The sequence below is a fragment of the Ahaetulla prasina genome, chromosome 6 (genome assembly GCF_028640845.1).
Source record: "Ahaetulla prasina isolate Xishuangbanna chromosome 6, ASM2864084v1, whole genome shotgun sequence".
Taxonomy (NCBI): domain Eukaryota; kingdom Metazoa; phylum Chordata; class Lepidosauria; order Squamata; family Colubridae; genus Ahaetulla; species Ahaetulla prasina.
This window is the reverse complement of record NC_080544.1, coordinates 93,488,549-93,516,417: the sequence shown is the minus strand read 5'-3', so window position 1 is coordinate 93,516,417 and position 27,869 is coordinate 93,488,549. Positions and strand designations below refer to the sequence as shown.

General features: G+C 38.4%; 2 protein-coding genes across 3 annotated transcripts; one reads left to right on the top strand and one right to left on the bottom strand.

Moving 5' to 3' along the window:
* The first annotated feature begins 1,076 nt into the window (after nt 1–1,076).
* LRRC31 (leucine rich repeat containing 31) lies at nt 1,077–15,870 on the top strand. 2 transcript variants are annotated; one of them, XM_058187306.1, is made up of 10 exons: nt 1,077–1,422; nt 4,700–4,822; nt 6,887–7,054; nt 8,322–8,489; nt 9,582–9,749; nt 10,624–10,791; nt 11,356–11,523; nt 12,384–12,551; nt 13,934–14,288; nt 15,197–15,870. In XM_058187306.1, the coding sequence occupies exons 1-9, from the start codon at nt 1,410–1,412 to the stop codon at nt 14,251–14,253; spliced, it is 1,464 nt and encodes a 487-aa protein (XP_058043289.1). In that variant the 5' UTR covers nt 1,077–1,409; the 3' UTR covers nt 14,254–14,288; nt 15,197–15,870. The 2 variants fall into 2 exon arrangements, with proteins under 2 accessions (XP_058043289.1, XP_058043290.1); XM_058187307.1 differs by lacking the exon at nt 6,887–7,054.
* LRRIQ4 (leucine rich repeats and IQ motif containing 4) lies at nt 14,990–27,869 on the bottom strand. Its single transcript, XM_058189145.1, has 6 exons — nt 27,769–27,869; nt 22,952–24,101; nt 19,961–20,134; nt 18,526–18,664; nt 18,232–18,428; nt 14,990–15,133 (listed from the first exon to the last, which is right to left on the bottom strand). The coding sequence occupies exons 1-6, from the start codon at nt 27,867–27,869 to the stop codon at nt 14,990–14,992; spliced, it is 1,905 nt and encodes a 634-aa protein (XP_058045128.1).

The window sequence follows — 27,869 nt, the reverse complement described above, 5'->3', positions numbered from 1 at the left end:
ATTCCCTAATGTACGCTCAGGGATTCTGATGGGTGGCAAGTGATCAAACCTATATTGGGTATTTGCAAACCAAATAAAACATTTGCCAGTGTTTACCCAACATGTCAGTTTGCAACTACATAATTCTAGAAACAGTTTTTTTTATCATATTTAGTGCTCACACCCTTGATGGATTGCTGTATTTACCCAACAACACCTGTCTTTGTAGCAGACTGCAATATGCTAGCTCCTACACACTCATATTGCAGGGTTAACCATTTTTGAGTCAATTACAATACAAAAAGATTATTCAGGAAATGTAAAATATTAACACAAAGATTTGCAGCATAAACTCTTCCTTAGTATCTTACCTGGTTACCTTTTCCGGAATTAAACCCATCAGTAATTTGATATGTTGCTCTTTGGTTCCTATTCTGTCTTGTGGCTGTATAATAATATACTGTGGAACCTAAATAATTCTTCTGAGATTTATCCTCTTCCCATTGATGTGTTGCAGTTTGGAATTGAATGTAGTTCAATAAATTGGCCTGAGTCAGGAATTAAATTGAATTAAAGAAATAAATAAAAGAATCAATTGATCAATTCATTTAGCCAGGGTTATCTTTACTTTTGAACAAGGCCCTAATTTCTTAGGTTTGATTTCAAATCTATAAAATGAAAATAATCATTTGCTCAGTAAAATAGTAAATGCAGGCACAATGAAGTCTACACAGATCTTTTTAAATTAAACACATTGAATAAATAGCAGACTTTTTTCTGAGATCACTTCCTTTTACTTATATTAATTTTTTTAGCTATTTGGTGCCACAATTTCCTCAAAGTGCATCAATTTATCCTTAAAATTAGAGGGAGCGGAAGGTTAGAGAACACACTGAACTTATTCTTAAAGCATTGTAATTTGAGCTATAAATTGACTCAACCTTTGGAAAACAAAACGCAGCACCAGGCAAGTGTCACATGTAGAAAGCTGTGGTATCAAAGTCTACAAAATTATTCTCCTTTTAATTTTGGAACTGCAGAAAAGAAGGAAGGAAGGAAGGAAGGAAGGAAGGAAGGAAGGAAGGAAGGAAGGAAGGAAGGAAGGTTGGTTGGTTGGATAGAGTGGAGTATTTAATGAAATATCTAAGCAAAAATATTTACTAAACCTTTGGCAAAATTTGCAGGAACAGAAGACAACCAAAACCAATTGAGAAAAAATCTGCTTGGAGCAGCATCTCTAAGTTTTTGAAGTCTGCCACAGATTTTTAGAATAGCAGTAGTTTGGCATCATTCTCCCAAATTTTCCATTTTTCTCAGGGAAGTTATGTTAACAGCTGTCGGAGAAGAACTAAACAAAGTGAAGCAGTTAAAATGATCAAGAACCCATTGCCAAGGCTAATTTGATTCATAAGTCAGAAAACAATTTTACAATGGATGACAAAGGTAAGTTGCTTGATTTAAAATGTGTTATGTGAAGTTGTTTAACTTTGAAAGAAAAAAACCTTTAAAAATATGTCTTATTTTTGGGTATTTTTGTACATATAAACACTGTTCTGATGGGAGATGAAAAGATTACAAGTTCATACAATGTTTATCTAAGAGATCACATACAGCTGATAATATTTCTAGATTGAAGTTATCATGTCTAGAGTTAGAGTTTAAAAAGATCTAAAAAGATCACAGAGAGAGAGAGGGAGGGAGGGAGAGAGAGAGAGAGAGGGAAAAAGAGGGAGAGAGAGAGGCTAAGCATAAATGCTTTCATTAATGTTTAACAAATTCCTATTTTGCTCAGATTTCTACTGGAATTTTTTCTTCCATCCAGCTTATACACAGAACAAAATTTATTTGCTGCCTTTTCAAATTCTGTTCAAGCATAGACTAATTGTTTCACATATGTAGATCTCACTAGGTAATTTGCATTCAGGGGCATCCATAGCAAACCGTGATTATGCCCAATGGTGATGTGTGCAATGACATCATCATAAAACTTTACCATAAGATGCTGCATTTGCAAGATGACATCAGTGGTGCGAAGCGCACACAAAGCGCATGCGCGAAGCGAACCGGTTGTTACACCACTTGAAACCCACCAATGAATGACATGAATGTGAATACTTTCCCTGCCCCATGAGAACCCGTATCTGCATGAGAGCAAGTAAGATATGAGCTATCTTGACCTATCGCTTAGGTCTTTATTCCAGTTCCCACTGAAGACATTATCAGTATGCGAGCAACATGGAACTGTATTTCTTCCTATGTCTTAAGAGGTGTGTTTTAAGATTAGGCAAGAGAGCTTGCAAAAATAATCAACAGTCAATAGGTCCAATGACCAGAGGTCAAAGAGGCCATCTAAATTAAAATTGAACAGCCCTCTCTCAATAGAGGGGGAGGAATATGACACCACCTATGCCCTGTCTACCACACAGTTCTTTCAGCAGTCCCAAGAAGGTGGCACACCCATTTGCCCTCTAATTCAGGTGACTCTGTGGGTACAGAGAAACCAAATGGCCTCAATGACTCTCAGAGAGCTAATGACTGACTCTCAGTGAGCTAAAAACCAGACGACTGCTGAGGAATATAAATCATTCCATTCCTCACCATTCAGCCAGAACTGAAGATGCTTCCTGGATGAGAAGCGAAATATCTTCAAGGAAAAAAAAAGGAAGTCCAGTTACCTTTTGAAAAGCACCTTTGGGACTATTGGGCTAAACATTTTGGTTTGTCTTCTTTGAAAGTTAGTTGCCAGCAAAAATATTTGCACCAATAAGAATGAATATATCTAATTGTTCCATTTCAAATAAACTCAATCATAACTCATATATTATTGTGCCTGAATGTAAAAACTATAAATTCAAATTGCCTTCTTTCTGTGAAGTTCACGCGTATAGCTTTTAGACATACTATCACTCAACTGAAGTGTGCAATTCCTTAGAGCTTGAATGAAGTCCCACTAAATGTATTAGACATTCTCTCAGCGAATCAAAAGGACATTGGGTCCAATTTAAGTAGACTGAGAAGAACAGTTTAAAACTGATGATAATCTTAGCCAAAGCCATTTAGATCTCAAATGTTGCATGTGCAAATTGCTGTTTAGAAAAGAGCTTGATCTTCAAAGAAGTCAGCCCAGGGGTGAAATGCTCCCGGTTCTGAATGGATCTGGCGATCTGGTAGCGATTGTGGCTGGTGATTCAGCAATCTGGTAGCGATGGCAGAGCAAAGCTCCACCCACCTGTCCAGGTGTCATTACTTCCTGGTTTTAACCAGGAAGTAATGTGTTTTTTACCTTCTGCGCATGTGCAGAAGGTTTTGCGCATGTGCAGAAGGTTTTGCGCATGTGCAGAAGGTTTTGCGCATGTGCAGAAGGTCTGTGCGAGCCTATGACGTGCGGGCAGGCAGCATGTGCACTTCCGAACCAGTAAGAAAGGTAAGTAGATTTCACCTCTGGGTCAGTCTAATAACCAATAATGACGTTGGTTCTGGTTATGCTTGTATGGTGCCATCTCTTGCTTATCTGGGAAAGCTATGGACCATTCACAAGAAACAGCATGAGGTCAGACAAAGATGAGAACAAAGTAGATCACAAAAGATTCTCTCTTTATCACACAACTGTTAGTGTTAACCAATAACTAGATAAGCAAGTGATGGCGTCAGATGAGCAAACAAGAACCAGATAATAACACCCAATAACTTATTTCACTTCATGGTAATAACAAATATTCCAAGATTCCTGTATAATGAAACATTTGCAAATATAAAAAAAAAGCTCAGTGAACCCCCACAACCCAACATTTAAGCTTTTTCCTCCAAAGAGAAAAATACGGGTTTTGTAATAATTCATACGTTGCATGAAAAAGTACATGTTTTCCCGAAAATAAGACCCTGTCTTATATTTTTTGAACCCCGAAATAAGTGCTTGGTCTTATTTTCGGGGAGGTCTTATTATTTTGGGTCGCATGGAGAGCAAGACGGGGCTCCTCTTGCCATCTTACTTGATTTCCATCTCTGTCTCCCTAACCCTAACCCGAGGGAATAGTGGGGACCGGCTGCACATGCACTTAAATATTTTTGGGGAGGGCTTATTTTTGGGGAGGGCTTATTTTTGGGGAGGGCTTATTTTAGCGCATTTGCCCAAAACCCCAGTTGGGCTTATTATCTGAGGAGGTCTTATTTTCAGGGAAACAGGGTAATCTGACCAAATATACTTTAACATATTTGGCAGACACATTTTTCCAAACGCACTAAAATGAGTCAGCAAAACTGTGTCAACATTTACACTCAACAAACTTGTCTGACTGTTAGTGTGTTAACTAAAGTAACCAATGGCATGCTTTTACGTCAGTTTTGATTCCTGGTGACTTCCTGGACAATTTTCTGCAGTTTGCTTGGCAATTTTTTTGGAAGTGATCTCCCCTGTCTTTCTTCTACCTAGGCTTACCTTTGGCTTAGAACCACCCACCTGTGCCTAAGGCAGAACTGGAACTCACAGCCTCCCAGTTCCCAGTCTGATGTCTTTCATATTCATAGTTGGAGAATTGGATCATTTTCACCAACTACATTCGGCAAGGATATCTTTGTATTTCCAAAACTAGGTCAATTAGGGGCCTCACAAAGAGGGTTAGTCGGTTCATGCTGCCTGGCTTGGCTTTATTGGTAGATGCTGAAGTGGTACCTTCCTAGTTTGTTTGTTCTCCAGATAACTTGCTAACTTCTACTTCTCCAGCAGAAACAATGTCGTATCATTGGCGAGTTCAGCAATTCTGGAAAAAAATTGGCAGATTGCCCTCTGACAAGAATTTGGATTTAAACAATTGTACGTTGAATGCAGTGGATATAATGGAGCTGAGTGAGTATACTTCCATGATACTTCTTTTCACACACATACACACACACATAAACTATCTTCTCTCTGTAAGTAATATTTGCATTTGTAAAAATTTGGAATATCTCATTCTGCTCTTCTTATGTGGAAACTCTTTAACTTTTCAGCCAATCCCCTTTCTTACTTCAAGCCCTTTCCTAAAAACCGTTTTTTAATAATTTACAGTGGTCAGCGACTTTAAGATCAACTTCAACTCCCAGAATTCCCCTCACCAGCAGGCTGTATTTCTTGCATTGTATTGGACTTTTGTTTTCAATTTTTCAATTTCTCCTTTCCACCAAACGCCAATGCATTTAATGAATTCCATCCTCAGAAATTTATTCCACATAATATCTGCTCATTTTTAAGGTTCCTTTAGACAAGGGGTGTCAAACTCGATTTCACTAAGGGCTGCATCAGGGTTGTACTTGACCTCAGGGGGCTGGAGGGGGCATGGCCGGGGTGGGCATGGCCAGCTCAACATCATTCATCAAGGCTCCATTTTTGGCCGTGACAGCCTCCTGAAGCCCCCTGCCAGTGAAAACGGAGTCCAGAGAGGCTGTGCATGGGCCCACCCAGGCTCCATTTTCACTGGCAGAGGGCTGCAGGAGGCAGTCGCGGCCAAAAAGAAAAGCTTGGGTGGACTGCGCGTGGCCCTCCTGAGCTCAGTTGTCACTGGTAGAGGCACTAGGGGCTGGTCCTTTGCTGCTTCCAGGGCGGGCCCATGGGCCAGATCTAAGCACCCCGCAGGCAGGATCCAGTCCCCTGGCCTTGAGTTTGACACCCCTGCTTTAGACTATATTTTGCTCCAATAGACCTGTTATGAGGAATTGCCATTCATACATTCAACTGATGCATTTCCACAAAACAATAGATAATAATAATAATAACAACAGAGTTGGGGGGACCTTGGAGGCCTTCTAGTCCATCCCCTTGCCCAGGCAAGAAACCCTACACCATCTCAGACAGATGGTTATCCAACATTTTCTTAAAAATTTCCAGTGTTGGAGCATTCACAACTTCTACAGGCAAGTTGTTCCACGGATTAATTGTTCTAACTGTCAGGAAATTTCTCCTTAGTTTTAAGTTGCTTCTTTCCTTGATCAGTTTCCACCCATTGCTTCTTGTTCTACCCTCAGGTGCTTTGGAGAACAGCTTGACTCCCTCTTCTTTGTGGCAACCCCTGAGATATTGGAACACTGCTATCATGTCTCCCCTAGTCCTTCTTTTTATTAAACTAGACATACCCAGTTCCTGCAGTAGTTTACATTATGGGTAGTTTACATTAATGGGAATTGGTGTAAGGCTAGGTTTTTACACTTTTCTCTCTCTGCTTCTTTTTTAATGGGGACCCAGATTGCTGGGGGCCATAGACTGACTCTGTAAACCACTTAGCGGTATATAAGTCTAAGTGTTATTGCTATTGCTATTAATGCTATTGAGAGCTGTAAATCAAAAGAAAGACGATCTACTTATTATTATTTTTATTATTACTGTGTAATAAGCAATTTGACATTGTGATTTACTGTTTAATAATTTATTAAAATAAGTCAGCTTTAACTTCCCATTTACAAAGCAGGCTTCTTTGAGCAAGATATAGTTAGAGCTATCTTCAGTTTGTAACATTAAATAGCGTTAAATAGAAATGTACTGTAAAGCTTTCCATCTTCTTGTGGTTGGAGAGGAAAAAAACCTCAGGAAAATATATATGCTCAAGGCTTCATCAGACTTGTTTTCTTAGTGCTACATCATAGCACTTATGTGAGAATCATTGTGTGAAAATATAGCCAAGGGCAGTTCGCACAACCTACTTCACTCTGGTTAGCTGTGACATTGCTGTTTCAACTAAACAGGGAATAAAGAGGAGCACATTTAGCTACATGAATATACAGTAGAAGATATGTAGATTGCATTGGTGTGGCTTAGTATTAGCCATAAACTAATAAACTCTGATGCAGGAGTTGGATTTAAGAGAAATAATAACATTCATTCATGTTCTAGCCTTGCTGTTCGTCAGCAATTTTTCTCTGTTGCTTGGCTGCCTTTTAGCTACTGTAATATCATTGCTGCCGGATTTGGAAGAGATTGATCTTTCCTGGAATGACTTCATAGGAGGAGCACTAGAACCTCTGGCCCTTCAGTTCAAACATCTGCAAGAGCTGAAAATCCTCCAGCTGAACAGCTGCAGGCTCGCAACCAAGGACGTGGTGTGTTTAGGTACCGTTTAGCAGTAGTAGATTCCAATAAGTCATCCCAATTGTCTGCGTTATTAAAGAGATTGATGGATGACACTAAAGACATATCACTACAGTAAAATTGCAAAATCTAGACCTGCTGATTCTTTGAATTGTCTCTAGCATTTACCTGGCACCTTCCTGATGCTAAAGCAGGGGAAGATATTGGATTTGATCTGAAGTCTAAATTCCACTCCTTCCATATCTCCATGAACCAGTCAGGCCCTGAGGGGAATCAAAGGCTTGCCTTCAAGGCAGATGCTCTACCACTTGTGTCTTCTGTTTTCTCCAGATAAGGTTTTTGTTTCCTGGATGATAGTAGAAAAAAACAACTAAAAGCTGCCTCAGTGATTACTGATGGCAGAGAAATTTACTCTGTTCATATTTGATCCTCTAATTTTGCATTTTTGAGCCAATACCTCCAAAAGAAACTCAATTATTCTTCAAAATTAAGATTGTTGTCTCAATATTGAAATGCATTTCCCCAATATATCCCTATAGCATATTACACTTTACATTGAAACCTATGTCTAAAAAAATGGCGCAACGATGCATATATTCAGGAAAGTTGGATTCTGAATGGCATTTGATTAGACAAAACAGTTTGCAAGGTATAAAGAAGTATGCAAAAATAGACACATTAGTAAAAATTAGTTCTCCAGCTACTATGGAAATAAAGAACAGCAAAACAATTGAGGGAAATTTACAGATTCATTCACACACACCCCCATCAATGACTGAAATTATTTTTCATTTTTCAATAGTTTCGTGTATATATATGATATTTTCCACATATTTAGTTCAATATCTGAAACAGTACAAGGAAACCCAAATGGTTTTTTAAATTATTATTTACTTTATTCATTAAAAATGAAACTCAGTCAACTGAACATTCAAAAATACATCACAAATAGCATTGACTGGTGCTAATGGTTGATATGGGTTGCTGCCAGCATCCTAGGTATCAATCAAGTACCTTCTTGAGATGTACGATGTTCCAAGTAGCACAGTTTTTTGCAGTTCCGCTGGTGTTATTGCAGGAAGCTGCAATTTGTTGATGTATCTTATAAAATTCTTGGACATAGTACCAAGTGCCCTGATGGGTATCACTGTTACATGTTTCATCCATAGCTGTGTAGTTTTGATTGTTGTTGTTGTTGTTGTTGTTGTTGTTGTTGTTGTTGTTGTTGTTGTTGTTGTTGTTATTATTATTATTATTATTATTATTATTATTATTATTATTATTACAGGAGAAGCACTAGAAGGAATTTCTCACCTTGAAATACTAGATTTATCATGGAATCCTGGCATTGGGGGAAGCCTTTCCCTTCTAACCTCCAAAATCCTCAAAGGCTCTAAACTCCATACATTAAAAATAACAGATTGCTGTCTTACTCAGCAAGATGGCAAATCACTAGGTAAGATTTTGTGGCAGAGAGAGATTAATGTCTTTGGAGTGTTCACTGTATCAGCTTATTCTTCAAACTAAATGTCTGATGGAATGAACTCATGATTTTTCCAGCTCTTCTAAGTGGTCCAGACAGGAAACCAAAATCTTGAGGATTAAATAATGCCTTTGCTGTAGTGTTATAGCAACAGTAGAATAGAATAGAATAGAATAGAATAGAATAGAATAGAATAGAATAGAATAGAATAGAATAGAATAGAATTTTTTATTGGCCAAGTGTGACTGGATACACAAGGAATTTGTCTTGGTGCATATGCTCTCAGTGTACATAAAAAGTGTATGTTCATCAGGAATTCTAAGGTACAACACTTAATGATAGTCATAGGGTACAAATAAGCAATCAGGAAACAATCAATATCAATATAAATTGTAAGGATACAAGCAACAAAGTTATAGTCATAGAATACATATCAATGATTTTAGGGTACCTACAAATGGAGCACTTGAAGATCTAGCTGCTGTAATGGTGTTATCTCAAGACTTAATGACTATTGTGTTATGTAACTTTTTATATTTAAATTTGATCTGTGTTATTTACAAGGACTCGGAATCTTTAGAATTGAAGCAGCATATAAGCCAAGCAGAGCAAATGGTTTCTAATGCTTTTCCTATGGGGTTTCTTTGTTAAGATGACCTATTTGAGTCTGTCAAACACTTAACACATTTTATTTCCTTCATTTATAGTTATAAATGGTATTTGGTGATTTGTTCCTGAATTCTGAGGATCTGCTGCTAGGCAGATCTGGGGATTGGAGGTTGGGGATTGCACAACCTAAAAATTGTCTCAGATGTTAGTCACAAATGGTCAAGAGAGCATTCTTGTTCCAATATTGTAGATATAGTTTCTCAGATACATGGAATCCCTTACAAGAATTTTCAGAAACTTTATTAAAATGTCTCTCTGATATTTTTTTAGCGACCGTAGTTCAAAAATGTTTGGGGTGATTTCCTAAGCAGTAAACTTTTTTTAAAAATTCTTTGCAACTGTCTGCTATCCTGTCTTCCAGTGTTCTTAACCACTCTGCATCTGTCTTATTTTCAGCTGAGCTTCTAAGTAGGATCCCCAGCCTCAAAATTCTGGACTTGTCAATCAACGTAAAGTTGGGATGTAGCCTTAAAAATATTGCTCAGGAATTACGGTTTGTCTCAAGGTTGCAAGTATTAAATCTGAATGCATGTGGATTAGAACAAGATGGCTTCCATTCCTTAGGTAAATACAGGTGTTGTTTGGGAACTGAGATTTTTTTTTTTTCAAATTTGTATCCAATCTTTTTTGGGTGAGATTGAAAACTACATGTTGAGGGAGATGATGAAGATTAGTATGGTCAAAGCACAAAAAGTTGGAGCCTGAAGTCAAAACATTTTGACTTAAGCCCACATATAGTCATTCCATTTGAAGGAAGACCAACAAAATTAGGATCTAGCCCATCAAGCTGGAATACAGAGTTGCTCCGTTAGTGTAATTAAAGCTGAATTGTTCATAAATTGAATTGAATTTTACATTTTAGACATTTTCAGATTTCTGGTTTTTTTAAAAAATGATTGTTTAGTTAAGATACTGATCTTAAGCATCATCTTCCTAATTCAGCATTTGAAATCTGATTGCCTGAAATAATGTAAACTTTGTTAACATTCAGAATACAAAATCTTGAAATAAATGCAAGTTATGAACAGAAAATTAAGTTATATGTTTTTGCTTAAGAATATTTTAAATGTGCTTAACCTCTTAGTGTAGTAAGTTGGTATAGTAAGTTTTATAGAAAAATATTGAAACTAAAATCTCATAACTTAAGGAATTCATCAATTCAAATCTTAATTCTGAGCTAATCAAAATTATGATTATGCTTCAGCCACATTTCTGACAAAGGAAAAATAACATAAGTTAGTGAATATGATGAACAATCATTTAAACAGCTTTTATCATTTTGGCTGTGTAAAGTCAGCATTGTTGTATTAGGTTAATCTTTTTTTGTATTGTATACATCTTTTTGGATGAAATATGATATATCTATTGTACAAATGAATATGTTATGTGCATGTAATGGTTAGAAAATATATAATTAGTAAAAACTTACCTATTTCAGATGCTGCTTTCCAATATTTATCGGAACTGAGAATATTAGATGTATCATGCAATAAATTGATTGGAGGAGTTTTCCAGTCTTTGGCTGGTCATTTGGCCAGTTTAAGTAACCTTGAAATCCTGAATCTTCACCAGTGTTGTATTACAGAAGAGGACATGTTGGTTTTATGTAAGAAATATGTGGAAATGCCTTATAATGAATTGTAACATCGTTTAGCTGGGAGAAGCAGTGCTTATCAGCCTATGCAAAAATGGAATCATCAATTCTCCCAGGCTTTTAACAAATCAATTCAAGCAATTTATATCTCAGAACAGTAAGCTGAGAGCAGGGCCATTATTGAAAATTACAGCAGAGAAATAGATTTGTCTGTTTGGCTAAGTGAGATAAATATCGCAGTCTAGTCAATTAATTCATCTTTAATGTATTGTCAAACACAATGAGATCATTACTTCAACAGACACTCTTCAAGTGAGTGCTTTCTTCAATTTTGGTTATGATGGGTCAAGTTGCATTATCTACTAAGATTGATATTGCTCCGTTTCTTATCACTTTTAAAGCTGTTTCTATTATTCCATTTTTCAAAGAATTTATAAACGTTGTGTTCAAGCAAGTAAGGGAAGCAAAGAGTAAAAGAAAGACTCACAGGTCAATCAATACATGGAGCTGGTTTTCTATTAATGGATTCAAAATAAATTTTTTTGATTTTAATATTTGTTACCTTTTCCCCCCCAGCCCAGATAATACCTCTTTTGTCAAATCTTCGGGAACTGAATTTATCCTCAAATACAAATGTAGGGATATCCACCTATCATCTTCTTAGCAGACTCCGATTTTTACCAAAACTGACATCTGTGCTCCTCAGCAATTGTGCCTTGCAACATGATTCATTTCTGTCTCTAGGTAAGAACACATTAAAATTCTGTCTTTGACTCCTTGCGTCCTCCTCCTCCTCTTTCTGGTAGAATTTGTTCCTCTTCCATATATAGTCTGCCTATATAGGCAGATGCTCTTAAAATTAATTTCTGGGTCCATTATTAAAAGATATTCTTCAGTATATCCAGTGTTAAAATATTTTGCTTTGTTCTGCAAATTGAAGTCAAGTTTGAGTGTTCTTTAATCAAAATCTTTCATTCCTTTTAGTTCCTTCTAATGGCCAATTTCAAAACAAAATCCTTTGGGAAGGATTCTTTATGATTAATTTCCAAGCCTTTTAAATAAATTTAAATTTTATTGGGCCCTTAGTCCATTTGTACATTTCTCAAATCTAAAACCGTCATAAAATGTGATCAGATGACTGTGGGATGATGCAAATGGACATCAATGCAGCCGTGTTGCTGAATGCCAAAGTGTGATCATGTGACTATGGGGGCGGGGTGACCATTGGAACTTTGGAACTGTGTCATAACTTCCTTGTTCCAGATACAACATAACTTTAAACAGTTGCTAAGCAACTGGTTGCAAGTCAAGGACTACCTCAGTGATGTCAGACTCGCGGCCCACGGGCTAGATGCATCATGCGCTGGCCACAACCATGGCCATTTTAGCGAAGGGGGGAAAGTCGTGATATGTCATGTAATGACAATGTGACAACACGAGTTTGACACCCCTGGACTACCTGAAAAGGGTTTTGTTCCTTAGTAGTAATAAAATAAGGTTCCAGAGGAATAAAATGTTGGAAAATATTTAGATGAAATCTAATTTGGATGCATAGGGCTGCTTTTCTTTGAGAATATACAAAGGATTGTTGTTAATCTTTTCAGCTGATGCTGTCTCTCATCTTCCTGAACTGAAGTTACTAGACCTTTCTTGGAATAAATGTGTTGGTGGGAACTTGAAGCTGATTCTGAAAGCTTTAAACCCTGATTCCAAGATCCAAATGTTAAGGGTGAGCAGCTGCAGTTTGGTGGATAAAGATATGATTGATTTGGGTAGGTACAGAATTGTATCCATCCCCTTCCATTCCTTCACACCTGTTCTGTAAAAACTACATTTCACTTTTGGTTTGTTCATTGGGTATAACATATCTCCTAAATATCACAGGAAGTTTGGTCAGGTGGATAGTGTCAAACAGCTCCCTTTTTATTGTGAACTAATCCTTAGCAACAATCTTTCCCAATCTAGTGTCTTCTAAACTGGTTCCCAGAACTCCCAGTAGTAAAGATAAAGACTCAAAATAAAAGGATTAACATTAGAATAAGCAACATAGAAATGACTCTGCGGTTTTCCAGATTTAGTTTAGAAAGATGGGGATTACTTAGAAAGCTAGCAAAAAGTCTTCAGTTAAAAGAGACATTATAGTGCACAGGTTTGTTATAGAAGATTGATGTTCGGAGGCAACTATCAATCGCTTTAGTCATGAAAGGGACCTGATATTAACTAAAAATGGCAGCCACTAATAGCAAGAGAGCACATAATTATTATAAACTGTACTAAAAGTTTTAAAAACAACATAAAAAGCCAATAAAGCTAATACAGAATAAAGAAAGAAGTGAGTGGGGAAGCAAACGTGCAGAAAAGAAGAGAATAAAAAGAATTAGAAAAAGATACCTTGGCATTCTTGGAAGGAAAGAAAATGTAATAGACCTAGACTCTTTATGTTTAGCTTTTGTGTGTGAAGCACACAGGAATTCTATGACAAATGGTTAGGGCTTCTTCACTGGTAACTCCATGATTGGGAAAAAGTTCCCTAGCAACAGCAAGTTACAAGACATTGACATTTATTTCTTATAAATTGGGAGCTCACATGAGTCTCCCCACCCAATTTTATCCTCGTAATGCTGTGAAATAGATTAGCTTAATAAATAATCATGTGCAAAATCCAACCTGAGAGTACACGTTGTATGTTTTTAAACCTTTTATTTAGAATAAAATAGAATGGAATAAGAGAGTTGGAAGGGACCTTGGATTTGGAGATCTTCTAGTCCAACCCCCTACTTAGGCAGGAAACCTTGTATTGTTTCAGACAAATGCTTATCCAATCTCTTTTTAAAAACTTCCAGTGTTGGAGCTTTTACAACTGCTGGAGGCAAGTTGTTCCACTGATTAATTGTTCTGTCAGGAAATTTCTCCTTAGTTCTAGGCTGCTTCTCTCCTTGATTAATTTCTACCCATTGCTTCTTGTCCTGCCCTCTGGTGCTTTGGAGAATAGCTTGACTCTCTCTTCGTTGTGGCACCCCTTTAGATATTGGAACACTTCTATCATGTTACCCAGTTAGACATACCCAGTTCTAGCAACCGTTCTTTATATGTTTTAGTCTTCAGTCCCCTGGTCATCTTTGTTGCCCCTGATTTCTTTGATTATTTCTTTCAGCTTTGATCATCCCTGATGGGCATCTGGCTCAGCTAAAGAACCTGGACCTCAGCTATAATAACAGTATTTCAGACCAAGGATGGGAGACCTTCTGCATAAGCCTATCTGCTCTCGGGCAACTTTCTGAATTGGATATTAGCTGTCGTCCTTCATCCCGGCGTGGCTGTGGGGAATGGCTTGGGAAGCTGTTGGATGCCCTATCTCAGATACTTCTGTTCACAGACCTAGAACTAAATGGTTGGCTTCTTTCTGCAGCTCAGCAAAAGCTACTTGAAGATTCCAGGTTGAATAAGAAACGAAATGCCCATTGCAACCTGTGATACGGAGCCTAAAATTTTGGAGTAGTCTACAAATGGTTAGTTGGTGGATTGATACCGTTTTCTCCAAATTTACCTACAATGCTACAACAGGGAGTCTCCAGACTTGGCAGCTCTAAGATTTGTGGATTTCAACTTCCACAATTCCTTAGCCAGCCAAAAGGTTAGATGGGAAAGGTGGAGAACTACGTCTAATATCTAAGATAAGGGTTCCTAGTCAGTTGTGTCTGACTCTAGAGCAGGGGTCTACAATCTTGGCAACTTTAAGACTTGTGGACTTCAACTCCCAGAGTTCCTCAGCCAGCTTTGCACTCTGAACTTGAACACTTGAACTCTGAGAGTTGAAGCCCACAAGTCTTAAAGTTGCCAGGATTGGAAACCCCTGCTCTAGAGGATGGTGACTGTCCATTTCTTGACCAAGGAAGCCAGCATTGTCTGAAGACAATTTCCATGGTCATGTGGCCAGCATTATTATACATTTACTTGAGGATTTCAGATTAGGTATTAGACATCTAATATTTAGTCCTCACCTATTGATGGGTTGGAGAGTCAATTCAACCTCTCTTCAAGCTTCCCATCCCAACCACATGCAATGTACTTTGACCAGTTTAAAAAAAGGAATTTATTTACCTCTAAAGATAAACAGGGATTTTTAAAAAAACAATACTTGTTTGTGTTTATTCCTCTTGTTCTTTTTCTTGCAGGCTTTCCAAAGACCCTGTACAGCCCCAAGTAATAATTATTTCTTCTTGTCTTTGGGTTTTTCTTTCTCTTTGCCTTTCTTCTCTTTCTTCTCTTTCTTGACCTTCTTCATCATTTTCAGGATCTCTGAATAGGCTCCAACTCCTTTGCGCACCCTTAGGCCACGCCACCAAGCCTGGACCTGTGGGAAAGAGGGAATAATTAATGCCCTAATGTGGTTAGCAGTTGTTTTGTTCCTTTGCAGATGCTGGACATGGTATATCTGTATACTGCACTAGTCAAAAAGAGGGCTGTGAAAATATTTACACACTCCTCACATCCTGGGCATAAACTGTTTCAACTCCTACCCTCCAAACAATGCTATAGAACACTGCACACCAGAACAACGAGACACAAGGACAGTTTCTTCCCTGAACACCATCACTCTGCTAAACAAATAATTCCCTCAACACTGTCAAACTATTCACTAAGGCTGCATTACTATTAATCTTCTCATCATTCCCATCACCCATCTTCTTCCACTTATGACTGTATGACTGTAACTTTGTTGCTTGTATACTTATGATTTATATTGATATTGTTTCCTGATTGCTTATTTGTAGCCTATGACTATCACTAAGTGTTAAATTTGTACCCTATGACTATCGTTAAGTGTTGTAAGTGTTGTACCTTGATGAAGGTATATTTTCTTTTACGTACACTGAGAGCGTATGCATGCCAAGACAAATTACTTATGTGTCCAATCACACTTGGTCAATAAAAAATTCTATCTATTTATCTATACTGAGGTCCTCCTTACTAAAAGTGGGTTTGTTCATTGATTCAGACATAAAATATTACAGAGAATGCAACTCTTCTATTTTTTTCCGCAAATCACTCAATATCCTGTCCCTTTATTTAAATCCATGTTTCCTTTATGATAACTAACATTATGCCTTTCTTTCAGCATTATTGCCCTAATTTCCACACTAATAAAATTATACTGTTTATATTGATCATAATTTCTGAGGATGTTGTGATGATTTAATCGTACTTTTCAGTAAGAATTCCTCGGATTCTTGCTTTTACAGAAAAAGAAGAAGAAGCTAATTACCAAACATCTTTAAAGTGTAATTTCTTACAAATCCATTCATTACATCCAATGAAATTACATCCATTCAGTTTTTCCAGTAGAAAGTTGCTGGAGCATATTCATGGTTGCCTTTTTATACAAATAAGATACAGATAACCCTGACTTACAACAGTTCATTTTGTGACTGTTCGAAGTTACAACGGCACTGGAAAAAGTGACTTACGACCATTTTTCACACTTACGATGATTGCAGCTTCCCCACATGATCTAAATTCAGGTGCTTGGCAATTGATTCAGCTTTATGACAACTGCAATGTCCCAGGGTCATGTGATCACCTTTTGTGACTTTCTGACGAGCAAAATAAATGGGGGAGCCAGATTCATTTAACAACTGTGTTACTAATTTAATACCTGCAGTGATTCACCTAACAACTGTGGCAAGAAAAGTCATTAAAAAAATGGGGCAAACTTCACTTAATAAATGTCTCACTTAGCAACAGAAATATTGGGTTCCATTGTTGTCGTAAGCCGAGGACAACCTGTAGTAGCATGAAGTCAGCCTTGTGAGAAGGAATGCAGAAATGTTAACTCTGTCTTTACTGAAAGGTTACATTAAGCAGAATCTTGCAAGTCTGAAAGTACATCTTTCCTCCCCCTCACCTTCACAGTCCAAGAAACTAGGGACGGTCCTGTCAGGGTTCCAAGTAATACACCCATAGCAAACAGAACCCTGAGGCAGGTAGATTCCTCAAAGAACAGATATTGGCTATATCATATTGGCACAAACCGGTGGAAACTGACTCTGAATGTTCCCGTGGTTTTCACCTAATTAAAAGTAAAAGTTTTTCCCCTTCCCTAAACAACCAGTCACATGGTCCAATCAAGCTGTCGTCTGGTCGCCTGGTAACTTCATTCCTCCTCTCTCCAACCACCTGTGGGAATATCCTTGGTTCCCAAGAGAAAGGATTTTGTTTTGGCTACAAAACCCTATCTATCTCGATTCCCCCTCCCTATCCCTTAGCTCCAGTCTGGCAACACTGAAGCCTCAAAATGGCTCCAGTCAGGTCAGATCAGCTTCAGTGCTGAGAGGTCCCTTCTGAGAGGTTTGCTACGCCCCCATTCCTTTTGTGGACTCAGCTGTCTTTTGCAGGTAGTCCTCAACTTACAACTTGGTTGCTTAGTCTGTGTGACAGACATACCCAGAGGATCTGAATTCAAAGTTCCAACAGTTGCCCCCCGTTCCTCCCACAGGTCACATGACCACATGTGCTTGGCAACCAGGCAGAATTTATAGCCGTTTACAGTGTCCCACAGTTACATTACTGCATTTTATGGAAGTTTTTTCTGTTTTCAATAAAATTACACTCATAGCGAACCACTGATTTGCTTAATGACCATGGATTCACTTAATAACTACAGTGATTTACTTAATGTCCAATGCAAAAAAGGATGTAAAAATCAGATGGGCCATGTAACCGACCCACTCTATGACTGTCACGTGTGACAATTGTGATGCGCATTAGGGTAGTAACCCGAGGACTTCCTGCAATGCCAATAACTGCATTTCTTCCTCCTATCTCTCCAAATCATTCCTACATGCCATTGCATATAATTATTTATGCATGATCATGCTGTTACATTCTTATGAGTGTAATATGTAGTTAGAACAGAATCGAATAACAGAGTTGGAAGGGACCTTAGTGGTCTTCTAGTCCAACCCTCTGCTTAGGCAGGAAACCCTACACCACTTCAAACAAATGGTTATCTAATCTCTTCTTTAAAACTTCCAGTGTTGGAGCATTCACAACTTCTCAAGGCAAGTTGTTCCACTGGATTAATTGTTAGGAAATTTCTCCTTAGTTCTAAGTTACTTCACTCCTTGATCAGTTTCCACCCATTGCTTCTTGTTCTACCCTCAGGTGCTTTGGACAATAGCTTGATTCCCCCTTCTCTGTGGCAGCCCCTGAGATATCAGAACACTGCTATCATGTCTCCCCTAGTCCTTCTTTTCATAGCACTAGACATATCCAGTTCCAGTTTGATCATCAGAATTAAGGATCGTTGCATTTTTCCAGGAAAGACATTCTTGATCCAAATCATATTGCTCCAACTGTTTAAAAGATATTAAGGATTAACAACGTTTCATTAGATGTTTAACCTGTTCTCCTGTATGCTTTCTGACTGTCCTCCTTCTCCCAACGTCATACCTTTACAGCCGTCTCTTTTGTTTGTCTCTCCTGTCGTAAATATTCCCATACGGCTGGCAACCCTTGACTGAACACCTCCACTGGTGGATTCATCATAGGATTCCCTTCCAGCGATAGAACTTGCAATTTTTCTAGGCTGTCCAAGTCCTCTGGGATTTGAAATAATTGGTTGTTATGGAGTAATAGCTTCTGCAAACCTAAACAAATCAGAAACAAAAAGATGAAATGGCATAATGAGCTACGTTGGCTAAAGAAGCCAAGAATTTTCTTTGTGTCTGTCTTTTCCTTTTTTACCTTGTAGTTGGCATATGGAGTCAGGCAGTTCTATAAGGAAGTTGTTATGAGCGTCAAGTATTTCCAGGTTATTCAATAATCTTATGCTTGATGGAAGATACTCCAAGAAGTTGTTTTCGATGTACAGTTCTTTTAAATTCTAAGGGGGAAATGCACATGTCCATTTGGCCAAATGTGGCTACTGATTTGTCCAGAAACTCAAGTAATCTTCAGAACAATGTAATGTGAAGCCACATATAATTTTAAATGGAAAAAAAGACAAACTTGAATCTGCAGGCCCTTCCGCAGAACTGACTACTGAGGATGTTTCGCTCCTGAATTCTTGCCATCTCCATTCCTTTGCTCCAATGAATCTTAGAGTCTACCTGCTAAGCAACCACTCAAGTAAGTCAGCAATCCTTCCTTCTCCCTAGAAAGCCAGTTGAAAAGTAGCACCATCAGCTGGCATTCTGATGCCTGCCAGGTGGCTGCCTTGCTGTTTGTTAGAATAAACTATCAAACAAGTGGCTTATTTGATAGTTTTTTCCGACAGACGAGCACAATTCAAAACCCACTGATGATGTCTCCTTGAATGGTGATGAAATGTTTGCAACCCAATTTCCAAGCTTGGAGCTCAAACTAACAGCCTCACTTAATGGCTCTCTTGCTTAGCAGCAGAAATGTTGGGCTCAGTTGTGGCCATAAGTGGAGGACTACCTGTACCGAATCCCCTGACTGATACCAATCTCCATTCTGCACAGCATTTGCAGCCAAAGCATCCTATAACTTCATCAGGGTAGCCTTTGTTTTTTTTAAAAAAGAAGCATGCAGCTCACATTTGAACAGTGAAAACCTGCTGACTGCTTAGCTTCAGTGGCATAATCAGAATTTTGTCTTTCTGCAAACAATGACTAATAAGTATGCATATGTGTCCTTTATTTTTTTCTAATTACTGCAGTGAACAATAACCTGAGAATTGGGGAAAAATGGAGAACAAGTCAGATGAAAACTTTATACAATTTGATCTAGAGGTGGGCTGCTGCTGGTTCAGACCAGTTCGGGAGAACCGGTGGTTCCAACCAGTAGCTGGGCCACCCACCCGCCCTGGCGCTATCCCGTCCTATATAATCACCATTTTTTCGATGCTGCACATGCACGCTCACATTTTCGGTTCTAGGTGAACTGGTTGTTACAATACGTGACACCCACCTCTGTCTTGATCTTAGCCAAAAGAGGCAATGAATTGGTGTTTCTCAAACTCACCAACTTTAAAATATGTGGACTTAAATTCCCAGAATTCCCTAGCCAATATGGCTGGGGAATTCTGGGAGTTGAGGTCCACATATCTTAAAGTTACTGATACAGATAAACACTGTCTCAGTGAACAGTTTTCTAGGCCTGCTGTTTACATTGCAAATGTCTTTACTTCAGTTTGTATGTTAGTACTTTTTCTTACCTGCAATTGGCTAATATTCTCTGGCAACACTGTTAATTTGGTCCCTCTATCTTGTCCCAGGTAGAGTGTCTCTAGTGATGCAATGTGGAATATTTCCTCAGGGAATGAGATGAACCTGTTGCCGGTTAGACCAAGGCTTTTTAGCTGATAAAGCTTATTTACGGCTGGAGGTATCTTGATGTTTTCAAAATACAGATTTGGGAAAATATATATTATTCAGTTTGTACATTTTAAATGGGTTCTAAAAGTTGAATGAATTGCTAATTGATTACCAAGTACCCTTTTATATGCCTGTATCTTCTAAACCAAGGAAACCACCGAGGTATCTACAGGTGATTCACAAACATCAATGTGACAGCTGTGACCACCTGATTATGGTCCCCCTCTTAACTTTCTTCTGGCAGACATCCCTGGAGACTACAAACAAAGTTGAATTCTTCAAGATTCTAAAAGTTATTCTCTTTCTCCTTTTTTCAACTTCTCTTTCCCTCATCACCCTCAGTATGTAATGCCTGTTGAGTCTTCTAGCACCTTAAGAAAAAAGATAATAACTCCACCTGAAATATAATAATAAAAAATGATGTCCTTTTAGAAGACCCCAGGATATTTTATTCTGCCTGGAAATGTGAATCAAGTCACTAACCACCAGAAGTGCTATCATTCATTCAAGTGAAAATTACAAATGTGAACAAGCAAAATGAAAATAAATTAAAATGTGATAGTGACAATAGGTATGTTAGTGCACTTATGCACGCTTCCTTAGGAAGTCCCAAAGGTGCTTTTTCAGGAGGCAACTGGACTTTCTTGTTTTTTCTCTTTTGAAAAAAAAAAAGCTCTGAGCGGAAGAAACTTCTTTGGGAACAACCATGACCTGGATGACTGAGAATCTCTACAGGCTCCCTTAGGAAGTTCTTAAATATGGGGTGAAGTCCACAGAAATTAAATTAGAATTAAAAACTAAAAGTAGTTGAGACAACTACATTGGATAAGATATTCCAGACTTTGACAACTGTTGAATTTTTTACAATTGAGCTTAAGATGGTTTACTGTACATTAATTTTAAAGCAATTGTTCACACACATTACATTACGATTAAAACCAAAGAAGTCATTTACAGGTAAAACGATATTATGTACAATTTTATATGCAATACTTATAGAATATGTTGAGATCTCAAGTCAACCACAATTTTCAACTGACTCGCAGTCACAAGATTTGTTGCCTTAATACAGGGCTGCCCAACCTCTGGGCTGTGGCCCATCACTGGGTCGTGACCTATTTGGATTTGGGCCGTGTGAGTGGCTGGCTGGAGGACGTAAGCAACAAGCCAACAGGCACTCACAGCAGGCCAGCCCGCTGCTTGTGCAAACTGAGCTGTATGCATGCGCACCGGCCTGCCACTCACGTGGGCTAGTCCCCCTCTCACTCCCTAGCTGGACCACCAAGCCACAAAGATTGGGGACCGCTACATCTGGAAGAGATGCAAATGCTCTTGGGACAGGTTTCTAAAAACACATTTCATGGAGGTCCACCAAGGTGGTGTTGGAAGGAAAATCCATCTGGTTCAGTTCCAAGCTGGGAGAAAGGCGCTGGAAATAAAATGGAAGCCGTAAGTTGATTGGAAAGAAGGTTCATTTATTGATGAACAGAACCACCAGGGTTGTGGTACTGGGGCAGCTGACCAAAATGGAGTTGAGAGTGGGTTGGTTTTATACCTTTTGTATCCCTGCAGATGGATTTTCCTTCCAACAGTGTACCACAGGCTGAAGGAATCTGCAAGGTATGATCCAAAGCAGGGGTCTCCAACCTTGGTCCCTTTAAGACTTGTGGACTTCAGCTCCCAGAGTTCCTCAGCCAGCTCTGCTGGCTGAGGGACTCTGGGAGTTGAAGTCCACAAGTCTTAAAGGGACCAAGGTTGGAGACCCCGATCCAAAGGGTTTGCAGCCATAATGGCACAGTGAAAGCTCCACCAATTTTGTGTGTTCCACATGAAACACATGTAACCAACAGCTGGAGCAATCTTGACACTCCTGCACAGGCTCCTGTGGACACTTCCGCACAGGCTCCCCACACTTATTGACCCAAGTCTGCATATTTCCTCAGCCCTATGTGGGGAGAGAAAGCTGAGCTAACAAGCAGATCTTGGCCACCTGAGCTCAAGTAGTAAATAAAAAACATTAATTTCTGACTGCACTTTTAAATACAATATTTGGTTATAAAAGGTCTTTTAAAATTATGGGGATAGAAAAGCACACAAATTGCAACTATTATTATCATTATTTTACTTCCCAAAAAACATATATAATCTATCTGTATATGTTTATGTGTGTAGAATGGTTGATTTAACTGAGTGGCCTTATATTTTCTAAATGTTTATTATGTATTTGACAATTTAAACTTTGCGAAGTGCCCCTAGCAAGTAAGGTTCTGCACTTTTACCTCTATACATCTTGTATACTTTTAGGCACACCCCACAAAACATATCAGTGGTTTTTAATGATAGAATAACTAGACACAAGAACGATTTTTCCCGAATGCCATCACTCTGCTAAACAAATAATTCCCTCAACCCTGTCAAAATATTTACTAAATCTGGACTACTATTAATCTTCTCATCGTTCCCATCATCCATCTCTTTCCACTTATGACTGTATGACTGTAATTTTGTTGCTTGTATCCTTATGATTTATATTGATATTGTTTCCTGATTGCTTATGACTATCATTAAGTGTTGTAAGTGTTGTACCTTGATGAAGGTAACTTTTCTTTTATGTACACTGAAAGTATATGCACCAAGACAAATTCCTTGTGTGTCCAATCACAGTTGGGCAATAAAAAATTCAATTCTATTCTATTCTATTCTATTCTATATAAATCTGGTAACAATCTACAATTATTGATCCTTTTAAAAGTATTTAAGGATATTTTAAAAGGAATTTCAATTTACTATGGGAGGTGATCTGACTGGGAGAAGTAGGATAGGATAAATACCTTGCTTATCTGATTGTCATCCAGGGACAATATCTCCAGATTTTCCATTGTACAAATCTGTGCTGGAAATTCTTCCAGAAGATTTTGACTTAGATCTAAAATTATTGTATTGGTTAGTTTTCCAAAAGAAGGGTGTAACGCTTTCAGGCCACAGTTCTTCAGATAAATTACAGTAAGGGATTTCCAGTGCCGTAATGGACGTGGAAAACCAGCCAGGGTGTTCCCCGATATGCTAAATTCCTTCATTTCTGTCAATTGCTTTAAGCTTCGAGGGAGTTTGTGCAATTGATTTGTTGACAAATCAAGGAGAGACAGTTTGCAGCACTTGCTCAGTGAATCAGGCACCATTGTCAGCTTGTTACAGGCGAGATAAAGCTGAGATAAATTCTGCAGCAATGAAATTTCATCTGGAATGACACTCAGATTATTTTTCTCAAGGTCTATAATTTCTAGATTATGCAGTCGACAAATTTCCAAGGGGAAATGTTCAAATCCATTTTCTTTTAGATAGAGCTCTTGAAGTTTGGTAAAATTCACTATTTCCTTGGGAAGACATTTTAGATTGTTGTTAGAGAGCCCCAGCAGCTTCAAGTGATGAAGACGTCTGCAGATTTCCAGGGGAAATTCATCCAGATTTAAATCATAGAGTCTGAGATGAGAAAGGGACTGTATTTTACTGATGACTGTAAGCGAATCGAAAGGAAGTAGATTACCGCTCAGATCCAGACTTCGGAGAAATTTCAGTTCTCCCAGTTCATCACATAGCTCTGATATCCTGTTCTTATTCAAATAAAGAACCCGTATATTCTTAAGTTTACTTATTGCTCCTGAGATGCTACAAATTTCATTTCTTTCCAGATGCAGTTCCTCTAGGTCTTCCAGCTCAAACACTTGCCATGGGATGGTTTTCAATTTCCTGTTGGCTAAATCAACGAAAAAAATTCGGTCTGTGATCTGCACTGGAACCAGAATTTCCTCTTTCGATTCTTTGTTTCCCAAAACTTCGTATATTATCCTTTCAACTTCATTCAAATCCCCTTCCTCTGCTGTTGCCAGGTTCTCACATTCTACAATGGTAGGGAAAATTTCAGACCGGAGAGCAGATACTTTTGCAATGTAAGAGCTCTTGCAGGCACCAATCGGAATGTAACTGTTTTCCCAGAAGGAGAAAGAGAAATAGGTTTTCAGCCATGTCTTAAAATACAGGGGGTCCTCAACTTACAACTATTTGTTTAGCAGATATTCAACGTCACATCAGCATTGAAAAAAAATGAGTTATGACCAATTCTCACATTTACAATGGTCGCAGCATCACATGATACAAATTCCGGCACTTAGCAACCAGCATGAATTTATTATGGTTGTTACAGTGTCCCAGGGTCACACACTCTCCTTCTAGGCGACTTTTCCCAAGTGATTTTCAACAAGCAAAGTCAACAGGGGGAAAATGAAGTCATTTAATGACCATGTGATTTAGTGAACAATGGCAATGTTTTGCTTAAAGCCATGGCAGAAAAGATCGTAAAATTGGTCACGACTCACTAAACTGCCTTGCCTTAGCAATGGAAATGCTTTCCAATGGTTGTCGTAATTAACATATTATCTGTACCTAAAATATTGCATTACTCCATTCTACACAGGAAAGGAGTACTCTAAAATTAATGAACCCAGTAACCAACGAAAGAGATTTTATAAAAAGAGATTTCAACCAATTTTAAAAATATTCTGTGTATCATATAAAAACTGAGAAGTGCAACAATTTTTGACATATTTTGCCTAATGAGGAAGACATTTTTTCCCTTTCTAGACAACCACAAATTTAGGTTCAGCTACTCAACAATAGAAAAAACTACTGCCTCCTATGTAAAAAGAAAAGTAACTTATTTCAGATATTTGGAGCAGGTTATGCTTAAAACCTTCTGCAATGGGTGTCTACTTTACTTTCAATTGTAGTTTGATACCAAAACAAAGAATATTGATTATTATGTTACTATATATACTTCTACTCCTCTGGACAGAATAAAGTTAAAATTTTAATGGTTTCTGGGTTTTCTATGGAGGGAAGTATATAGTATACTCCCAAAGGTGTTGTTCAAAGGCAACTGGACTTTCTTGTTGTTTTGCTTAAAAATGTTTCACTTCTTATCCAAGAAGCTTCTTCAGTTCTGGCTGAATGGTGGGGACTGTATGGGTTTATATTCTTAGCAGTCATCCGGTTGTTAGCACTCTTAGCTCTGCAGTGTCATTCAGGTGATCCTGAGGGTGTAGATAAAACGCCCAAGTGGCCTCAACGACTCTAAGAGAGTTAATGACCAATCTTCCTAGTGCTAATACTGTACAGCAGTGTTTCACAACCTTGACAACTTTAAGATCTGTGGACTTCAATTCCCAGAATTCCTCAGCCAGTGTGGTAGAACCACTGATTGAAGGAGGGGGGGGCTCTAAGGGGAGGAAAAGAACATTCCAGCATGGAGTTGATATGAGGGAGGATACATCTGAGAGCGAACTATTAAATCTATTTCTGCCATTTTCCAGGGGTCAATCTGTCAATCTTGCAAGATTCTCCTAAAGAGGTGGTTTGACAATAAAGGCATGCTTTGGCCTATTCACAGAATTTGGGGAATTGAAGCCCACAGATCTTAAAAGCCGCCCAGGTTGAGAAACACTGTTGTAAAATATTGTTTCACAATTTTTATAAACAAAATAATTAGGAAACAATACCCCAGATTTTTATTTGATGTGAGACCATACATAACTGGGCTCAATTGAGACAACAGTGTGATGAAATGACATTAAAAGAGGAAAACTCTTCTTCTTTTCTGGAAATAGGAACAGTAATTATTTTTAATCCCTGCAAGTTTCCACTTGCTTCCTGACATAACTGCCGGATTCTAGGACGTTTGCCTTTTTCAAATAAAGGTCGAATCTGATTCGCTGATGTACCTCTGATGTCATAAACTAAGCCGTTAACGGTCAACATTCATACTAAAGACTAAGGCTAGGCAGAAACCGATATTAAGGAGGTAGAAAAAAGAAAAAAAATGATCTCCTCGACCTCGGCCCAACTAAGTTCCCCCATGGACAGTTCCATCTCAGAGTCAACCTCAGCTTCCAAGGTATCGTTATAGAAAAACTCTGGAAATAAAGCCAGTAGATCAATAGAAGCTTTGCATATACTCAATTATTTAAATGTTGGTTTTCTTGAGCTGATATACAGCACCCAAACTTAAGAGCTAAACCATTCCTAAGGTAGCGTATAACAGTACAATTGTCCTGAGAAACTGACAGGTAGCATCCCAAAGGTGCTTTTTTTCAAGAGGCAACTTGAGTTTCTGGTTTTTCTTTGAAAGTGTTTCACTTCTCATCCAAGAAGCTTCTTCGGCTCTGACTGGATGGTGGGGAATGCTAGGATTTATACTTCTTGTGTTTATACTCCTTGTATATACAGCTATATCCAGCTGTCTGCAAGGAGTATAAATCTTTCCATTCCTCACCATCCAGTCAGAGCTGAAGAAGCTTCTTGGATGAGAAGTGAAACGTCTTCAAACAAAAAACAGAAAATCCAGTTGCCTCTTGAAAAAAGCACCTTTGGGACAACCATGACCTGGATGACTGAGAATCTTTAGACATTTTAGACATAGACAGTTTAGACATAGACATTTGACAGGTAGCATTGGAAAACTGTTAGGAATTCAGTTTCCACAGGAGAAAAAAAACTGATTTCATTTAATTTTACTCCGGTTCACCTTAGATTTTTACAACCATGTGACGTTGAGGTGCACTGTGATTGCAATTCAAAAATAGGATTTGCACCAGTGGTTTAGAATTAGATGGATGGACAGGCTTTATGTCAGTGCTGGATGATGGCCCTGATTCAAAGGGGAAACGTGGTCGGAACCAGGGGTGAAATGCTCCTGGTTCAGACTGGATCGCCTGATCCGGTAGCAATGGCAGCGGGTGGTTCAGAGAACTGGTAGCAAAAATCCCTGCTCCCCTCTCCCCCCCCCCTCCCGCATGCCCAGCTGAGCCATGCGATCATCAGAGGTTTTTTTTTATTTTTAAAAGCATTTTTTCTTCAACCGAAAAAATGCTTTTAAAAATAAAAAAATAAAAAAGCCTCTGATGATCACACTTCTCAGCTAGAATCATCAGAACCTTTTCAAAGCATTTTTTCTACAACCTCTTTGGTCGAAGAGGCTGTAAAAAATGCTTTTAAAGGGTTCTGGCAATCAGGCAACTCAGCTGGGATTGACAGAACCCTTTAAAAGCATTTTTTTCTACAACCTCTTCGGCCAAAGAGTTTGTAGAAAAAATGCTTTTAAAAGAAAAAAAAAGTTGGCCACACCCACCCAGTCACATTACACCCCCCCCCCAAGAACCAGTAGTAACAAATTTTACATTTCACCCCTGGTCTGAACCATACGTGGCCAAACCATCGGCAATTCAAGAATCAGTGTCTTTTCCGGTACGAGGCCAGGAAAGGATTCATCAAATTTCAGGAGGGCAATTATTTCCTTTAATTATATGAAAGGTCCCTAGCAGATCTGACAGTTCAATACTGAGATAGGACATTCTCACAGAGACACAGGACAGAATTATACATTTGGTGCATATTACCAGATTGGGTAACCTATTACCTTCTATCCGTGCATTAATAAGTTTTTTTTTTTTTAAAAAAGTTTTCTCTTTTCAATAAACTGACAGCATAAAGCAAGAGTTAAATTTGGACTTGCATCTGTATGGAGAGCCAACAAAATTACAGTTAGGTAAGGAATGGTTGGAAAGTATTAACAGCTACTGAAATCCAGAGATCTTACTCTGTTGATCGGGCTTTCCTGTAGGCTGCTATTTTAGACTGAGTCACTTCTGAAGATCTATTTGTAGTGAGTTTGATACTTCCCTCTGAAGCACTGGTCAT

What these genes read in the sequence shown, in the direction of transcription:
- LRRC31 (XM_058187306.1), top strand. An exon ending in AGTGGATATAATGGAGCTGA is followed by an intron (nt 4,823 to 6,886) that starts GTGAGTATACTT and finishes GCTGCCTTTTAG; the next exon opens with CTACTGTAATATCATTGCTG. An exon ending in AGATGGCTTCCATTCCTTAG is followed by an intron (nt 9,750 to 10,623) that starts GTAAATACAGGT and finishes TACCTATTTCAG; the next exon opens with ATGCTGCTTTCCAATATTTA.
- LRRIQ4 (XM_058189145.1), bottom strand. Translation starts at nt 27,869, where the DNA reads ATGACCAGTGCTTCAGAGGGAAGTATCAAACTCACTACAAATAGATCT. An exon ending in ATGACAATCAGATAAGCAAG is followed by an intron (nt 20,135 to 22,951) that starts GTATTTATCCTA and finishes GAAAACATCAAG; the next exon opens with ATACCTCCAGCCGTAAATAA. An exon ending in AGAATATTAGCCAATTGCAG is followed by an intron (nt 18,665 to 19,960) that starts GTAAGAAAAAGT and finishes TTTCCCCCTTAG; the next exon opens with AATTTAAAAGAACTGTACAT.